Genomic DNA, 7,500 nt, shown 5'->3' with positions numbered 1-7,500 from the left:
TCTTTGGAGTCCATCTTGATGTTGAACTCTTTGTCGATCAGCATCACAAAGGAAATGGCACCAGAGTCTGGCTTCATGTAGAGCAGGAAGGAGTCCTTCACCACCATCCAGCTACACACACACACACACACACAGATAATATCTGAGTATTTAAAGGTCAGGGGATCAGTCATCTGGAATAAATGGTGGTGCGTTCACTGACCGCTTGGACCAGCGATAACACATTTTTCTGTGACCGCAGCAGTTAATCCCGGGTATCCGATGGCCGCCGGATCGCTTCACCACCATTCCTTCCCTAAAAAGACAAGAGCCGCACAACTGATCAATCAATCAACTAATCAATGGAGCAGATTCTTAATACAGGAGTGGCTTAAAGGATCCTCAGGATTCACTTCAAAAGCATATTTAACAGCTTTAAGTTTTCAGTACGACGCATTCAAGGACAATCTGAAAGTTTTCCTTCTGGTGCTCAGAGGGTTAACTGAACGGCAGAATATTCCCACAGGCTGCTCAGTTGTGTATTTTTTTTAAATAATGAAGCATATTTTTGGAGCCACGTGGCAGACATGTTTTCTTACAGTCCTTTGGGTCCCAGGTCGTGGATGAAGGACAGCTGACTCACGTCGATAAACTCCATCTGAGAGACACAAACAGAACCTGAAGCTAACACCTTGTTCAGGAACATTATGTGAATGATGGGCATCCAGGTCGTGCGGGCACCCTGCTGAGCACCAGCCTCACCGTGGAGTGGTAGCTCCTGTACATCGGCATCCTCAGCAGCTTGTTCAGGTAGTCCTCCAGTTGTTTCTGGAACAGATGTTAGAGGAATAGAACTAATGAAGGCATGTAACGACACTCCATGGTGATGATGTCAGACGGGTGAGGCGTGCGTACCCTGCGGCTGGAAACCTGCTCCTCCCTGCCCAGCTCATCCCCTCCTCCTCGGGGGAGCGTGGGCATCTGCCTCACCTCGCCCCTGGTCATGGTCTGCCTCCTCACCGTGTGACTGCAGAGAAAAACAAACATGGCAGCAGGCGGACAGGAAACATGCGTTCCTACTGCAGGTCAGCACTCACCTGCGTGGCAGCGGCAGCCTCATGAAGGTCTTGTAGGTCCTCAGCTCTCTGTGGAGCTCCATGAAGTGTTTCTCCTTCCTCTTCACCACCCAGGTGAACTCGCCGTGCTTCAGCTCGATGTTGTACACGGCCGGCATGGTCTGCACACAGCGCAGCTCCAGTTATCTACATGTATTGCATCAGACACACAGATGGTGCTGGATTCAGAGTGTTGTGCACCTTGTTGACGCTCCTCTGCGAGGTGACGTTGAAGCGGTCCTGAGCCGAGGTGAAGCGCTCCACCTCCAGGATTTTGGCGGTGATCGGAGACCGCAGGAAGACCGTGGCCTCTGCCTCCTTGAAGCCCACCATGTTGTAAATGGCCGTAAAAGGCAAATGCTCGGCTGAGGAAACACACACACAGTCACACAAACAACATGGTGGACGGGCCGGATGTGGCGATGATGACACGTACCTGGAGCGATGTTGTCCGTCGTATCATAGTCGCCATCGCCGAGGTCAAGCTCGCGGGTGTCCAGATTCTCTATGATGCCGGTCATGTCACTGGCAACCAGCTGCAAGGTGCTGGAGGTCGGCTCAGATTGCCGCAGCATGGCTAGCACTCAGCGTGGAGCCCCAGGGCTCACCTGGAGAGACAGGTAAAGAGGGGGCGGGCTTATTCACAGCACAGGAGACCAAAGAAACCTTTCTTCTAACGGGGGGGACCGGGGTCAGCGTTTATTCTGAGAATTCTGAGATTATTCTGAGGAAAAAAATGGCCACACTTAGAAAACAGCAGGAGAAAAAGAGACGTTTCACCTCAGAGTCAATGTGTAACCGCCCCCTGCGGCAGCACTGATAAGGAAGTGGAGGGTTTCCCTTGTTCATTAACTACAGAGAGATGACCAACAGTCAGAGTGTTCACCAGCAGCGAAGGCCCGTCCTTTCACACTACTCTGTAAACAATGATTATGATTTATCGATTGGTCTGTTGTGGTTGGACGATATTAGATCATGTTGTGATAAGTGGTGATCAGCAGAGCTGTGCTGCGAACCACCAAAAAATTCATCACCACACCCGGTCAGTACAAACCTCTGTATCACTTCTAGCTTCACTGTCAAAGCCGTCACTGCAGGTTAGCTAACGCTAACTACTGTCAGACCCTCATACCAGCCAACCCAGGGACGTCTCCATCTCTCCCAATACAAGATGGAGCTGTGCATGCTGGGAAATGTGCCAACAGCTATCAGTTAGCCTCAGCAACTGATGAGAGGCTCTGACTTTCCAGACACTGGTAGCTGTTTACACCCTGCGTGCTAATGCTACGAACCCAACTGTGAGGCGCACAGTGACTGAACTCTGTCACAGCCTGAGCCGACCCGTTCATTCACACACACACACACACACAGACACACACACACACACAGACACACACACTGAGTGCATTTTAAAAAGGGCTTCTCTCCTGTTAATCCTGATGTTTGGATTAATGTCTCATCTGATGTGATCTGAGGCAACAGAGGAAGAGGAGCAGCAGCCAGTGAAGAGGCAAAGAAGGACAGACGGGGAGTGAGACAAAGTTTGAACAGAGCTACACAAAAAGTAAAGTAAAACAAAAACTAACTAAACAGTCTGACGGCTGAGAGACGGAGGAGGACGGTCTGTGCAGGAAGTCTGACTGTGGCCTCACTGCGGTCTGTCTGCTCTCACTTCCTCCTCCAGACGCCACCGCCAACAACACAAATCAGGCATGGTCCAACCAAACACCCAACCACCAAACCACATCACGCCTGGCCACAGCAGCTTCCGATCATACAAACAGCAACTAGAAAGACTGGGTGTGGACTTCAGAGGCCTCCACAGTCAGCAGGAGAACACCTGTGGGATGCAGGCCCAGAGATGATCAGAACAACCTGCTTCCAGCTGAGGCTGCCAGAGAGCAGAGAGGCTCGTTCCTCACTGCTGAAGATGTGAAGAGGTTAAGGAAGCAAACACAGGAGAGAAATCTCACACGGCACCTCATCCTGACTGCTGGTAAACAAATGACATGCAAACACTGCAGCACCATGACTGTTACTCACACACGTATGCAAACATCCACATAACCAGCCGGTCTGTGTGTTACTGTGAAAGTGTGTGTGTGTGCAGTCTAACAATGACTGCTGGTGGAACCGGTGATACAGGGAATTATGAATAACTAGCAGAAAGGTCAGAGGACCTGCAGCGAGCTGAGAAAACCTGCTGTGAGGGAGTAAAGACATCTGCACAGGGAGGAACCTGCAGCCACGTCTGAGCAGGAAGAGTCCGTCCTATCAGCACTCCGAGCTTCCAAGGAGGAGATCAGGGAGAGGAAACAGGCTGCCTCCTCCCAGACAGACACAACATCTGACCTTAGCATGAAAGTATGTGGAGCGTCAAACGCACTCAGATTATTTAAAACACACACAGCTTCCTGCAGGGGGAAACACAGCCGCATCACACACACTCACATGTTACAGATTTGACAGCGATATATGAACGCACACAACAAAAAACCTTTTCAGTTCAACTGCTCACATGAAGCCACAAAACAAATGTGTGTGTGTGGGTTCATTTTCTGAAGGTCAGCCTGCTGCTGTGTGGGAGATTCTGTTTCCACTCTCTTCACCTGCTTCTTTCTAACTATCTGAGAACTCTGAGAACGAGCAGCGAGCTGCGGTACAACAACAAACTTCAGCCTGCAGATCAGTGAAGCGTGCAGCATGAATTCTTCCCTTTAAGGGAAATAAGACCCACAGGAGAGGAAAGTGAGCGTGAAGTTTCAGCACTGACCCTGAAAATATGTTTAAAATGATTGATGCAGACAGCAGAGAGAGTGTGTGTGTGTGTGTGTGTGTGTGTGCTCACTGAGCACTCACATTAATTGGATGCAGAGTGGACCCCCCCGCCCCCCAACACTGCATCACTCGCCAGCCAGGTGGCAACCCACGGAGTCCTCACACAGACACAGACTCATGCATACTTAACTAAGACCATCCAGAAAATCTGAGTTTAAAACACCAGAGTCTCACAGCAACTACAACCTGAACCAACATCCACAACATGCAGGAGCAGGAGGAGGAGGAGGAGGAGCTGGAGCAAGAGGAGCAGGTGCAGGAGGACCAGGAGCAGGAGGAGCAGGGGGACCAGAAGCAGGGGGAGCAAGAGGAGTAGGAGGAGCAGGAGCAGGAGGACCAGGAGCAGGAGGAGCAGGAGGACCAGAAGCAGGAGGAGCAAGAGGAGTAGGAGGAGCAGGAGCAGGAGGACCAGGAGGAGCAGGAGGAGCAGGAGGAGCAGCAGGAGCAAGAGGAGCAGGAGGACCAGGAGGACCATGAGCAAGAGGAGCAGGAGGAGCAGGAGGAGCAGCAGGAGCAGGACTTCCACACAAACAGCAGAAAGCAGCGGCACTGACCTGAGCCCGCGGAGGCTGACGGACGCCCGTCATCTTCACCTTCATCATCACCACCATCAGGACTTCTCCAAACCAACCAGAAAACAGGCTCCTGCTGCAGCCTCACACACACACACACACCGCTGCTCTACGACACACACACACTGTCGCAGATGGTCCGACAGACAGCTGGGTGAGAGCCGAGTGCAGCAGCCGAGCAGACAGAGGAGGGGAAGACTCGGCGGGCGGGACGCAGCAGGGAGGAAAGGAGGCGCTATTGGCCTCAGAGGCAACCGGCCAGCAAAGACAGCCAATGAGAGGAGAGTGTGTGTGTGTGTTAAAGGGGCAACAGGTCCATGTGTCCACAGACACTTTCACACAACAGGGATCCTGTCAGTTCTGCTCAGAGCAGCAAAATGCAGACAGTTCATTCAGAATCATGAAATGAAACAAACCGGGCGGATGTTGGAGCACGTTTGGTCAGAATTAAAGGAAAAGCACCAAAGATTGTTCAGCTTCAAATACATCAAGCTCTGCAGGAAGCTCCACAGCTAGCTCAGCCCTGCTCCACCCGTCAGAGGCGGAGTACCAGAACACACAGCCTCCCCTGAAGGCTGTTACGAGTCTGAGAAGACGAGCTCTAACAGTGAGTAAATGTTGACACACACCTGCACAGGTGAGCTTTGCTCAAACAGGCTGATCCAGAATGAGCTGGAGGCCTGAGCGGCTCCCCGCCCTGAGACCGGCAGAGACATCGGTCATGACTGAAGACATTCCAGAGGAGGACCCCCCCCCCCCTCCACCCATGTGACTTACTGCAACTGCTCCTAAAGCAGCCTGAATGTCAACAACCCTCTGAGGAGTGTGGCATGAAGCAGCACTTGTTTCAGGGATCAATAGTTCAAATCTTTCCTCTGAAACCAGACCCTCCTCATTCTCCACCTGACAGGCGCTCGGCCTGTGTGGGTGTGGTGGGATGCTAACAACGAGCTAGCATCAAATGAAACCTGTTCAAACCTTCTAAACTCTTTGAAATGGTCCTTTATTCTGTCAGACAGGGTCAGTCTCTCAGCTGGATTATACCCCCCTGAGGTTCATCAGTCTCGGCTCCATGTGATACTTCAGCATGTGTGAGACTGTGTGGGCGAAGGACCGGCACGATCAATACAGCCGATCAGCTCAGTCTGAGGGAGGCAGCTCATTAAGCAGCAATCAGCTTCCCCATCCCTCTGCTCACTGATGGTTCCTGAGCTCCAAACACATACAGACGGTAAACCTCAGTCTGTGCTGCGGCAGGAAGTCAGAGACAAAGAGACAAACACACACTCACACAGTGAGGCGACAACCTCACACACACCCCAAAACATGACGGACAGCTGAGCACATTAAACCCTCCTAATGAGGCCACACACACACACACACAGGTAACTCTTCACTAAATATGACAGCAATGTAAACACAACATGACGGTGCCACCTGGTGGCCAGCTCAGTCAGCTACATCAACAGAAGTGGAGACAGAAAAAAATGATGTTCCACATTGGGCGTGATTTGTTTTTATGTTCTGGATGAGCTGGCAGCTGAATAAAAAGAGAAAGTAAAGCTCTCCCTCCGCTCATCTGTGTATTTCCTGTTCCTCAGGAATGTGGTGAGAAGACCGTAGAAAGTCTGAAAACAGGAGCAGGAGCTGCAGCTCTCAGTCAGTGCACTTCAGGATTTCTCCCTGAAACAATAAAAACAGTTCATAACCTTAACTCTCTGTGGGAACAAAGACACTGACTTCCTCTAAATGAAGCCATTGTTTCCAGTGTCAGCGAGCTGCAGCTAGCTGCCCGCTGACCGAGCCGTGGGACAGTCCACGATATTTACCCTGCTTCATACGGTTGGAGCACAGAGAAGGCCTGCGGCTTTCCAAACTCCAACACCCAGAATGCACTGCGCTGCTCCAAGCAGCCTATTACAGGCTTTACATTTATAATCAATTTACAATAAATGTAACACTTCAGAGGAAAATATTAAATCATCAGAATAACGACAAAACTCCCCGACGAGGGAAACAGCTCAGACTGTACGCTCTGATGATAGGTGTCTAAATCTCAGAGATTAAAAACAGGCTGCACACACACACAGACACACACACACTGCTGGTTTACACACATCAAATCTGAGTCCAGCTCCATGTCACAGTCCATCAATGTGATGACTCATATTTGGCAAGTATGATGAAAACAAGATCAGTTTGCAACACACTTCCTCTTTTCCACACTGTAATACAATGTGTGTGTGTCTGTCTGTGTGTGTGTGTGTCTGTCTGTGTGTGTGTGTCTGTCTGTCTGTGTGTGTCTGTGTGTGTGTCTGTCTCTGTGTGTCTGTCTGTCTCTGTCTGTATCTGTGTGTGTCTGTGTGTGTGTGTGTGTCTGTGTGTGTGTCTGTGTGTGTGTCTGTCTGTCTGTCTGTGTGTGTGTGTGTGTGTGTGTGTGTGTGTGTGTCAGGTAATGCTCCTCTTGTCTTTCTGGATGATAAGATCCTGTTCGTTCCATCAGATGATGTTGATCTTCTGACCTGCAACAATGCGGCTCAGTCGAGGAGCTCAACAGGCACAACAGGCTGTGTGTGTGTGTGTCTGTGTGTGTCTGTGTCATTCACCCAAACATGCCAGGCATGCAGGTGACACTCCCACAGCAACAACACAACTCACAGTGACGAGCAGCTGGAGGAAGGTAACACATTTAAATCACAACAAACCTGCAGCTGCCGTTACAGAGACACAGATTAACCCTTTAACTGCTGCAGCTGTAGACTGTCAGCTGATTTCAGTTCATACACAGACCACACACACACTCTTCTTCTGATAACACAGAGAAACAGCAGCCATGATGAGTGATGTGAGGAGGAGGAGGAGGAGGAGGAGCCTTCATCCAGCCTCAGCTCAGAGTGGATTGAACGTGACGTGTTGCTGCAGGGACCAGCAGCCGTTAGCCTGTCTGTGTGTTTGTGCGAGCATAAAGTCCACCAGAACCAAACCAGAAAGATGTT

General features: G+C 50.7%; 2 protein-coding genes across 3 annotated transcripts in view; one reads left to right on the top strand and one right to left on the bottom strand.

Annotated features, from left to right (window-relative positions):
- The window catches only part of LOC114452833 (phospholipase D1-like), a 12,052-nt gene extending 10,365 nt beyond the window's left edge, over window positions 1-1,687 (bottom strand). Inside the window, exons 1-8 of the mRNA XM_028432309.1 lie at window positions 1,531-1,687; window positions 1,296-1,459; window positions 1,077-1,216; window positions 895-1,006; window positions 742-807; window positions 579-637; window positions 203-295; window positions 1-111 (exon numbers count right to left, since the gene is read on the bottom strand). The exon at window positions 1-111 is cut by the window's left edge and continues 42 nt beyond it. Of these exons, the coding sequence (XP_028288110.1) occupies window positions 1-111; window positions 203-295; window positions 579-637; window positions 742-807; window positions 895-1,006; window positions 1,077-1,216; window positions 1,296-1,459; window positions 1,531-1,669 (884 nt within the window). The 5' untranslated portion in view covers window positions 1,670-1,687. The remainder of the gene's footprint in view (window positions 112-202; window positions 296-578; window positions 638-741; window positions 808-894; window positions 1,007-1,076; window positions 1,217-1,295; window positions 1,460-1,530) is intronic.
- LOC114452823 (NLR family CARD domain-containing protein 3-like) overlaps window positions 1-7,500 on the top strand; it is a 1,046,161-nt gene that overhangs the window by 466,779 nt on the left and 571,882 nt on the right. The gene's annotated exons all lie outside the window — the stretch shown is intronic.

Source organism: Parambassis ranga, chromosome 20, assembly GCF_900634625.1.
Source record: "Parambassis ranga chromosome 20, fParRan2.1, whole genome shotgun sequence".
Taxonomy (NCBI): domain Eukaryota; kingdom Metazoa; phylum Chordata; class Actinopteri; family Ambassidae; genus Parambassis; species Parambassis ranga.
The sequence above is the reverse complement of the archived record's forward strand: the minus strand, read 5'-3'. Positions and strand labels throughout refer to the sequence as shown.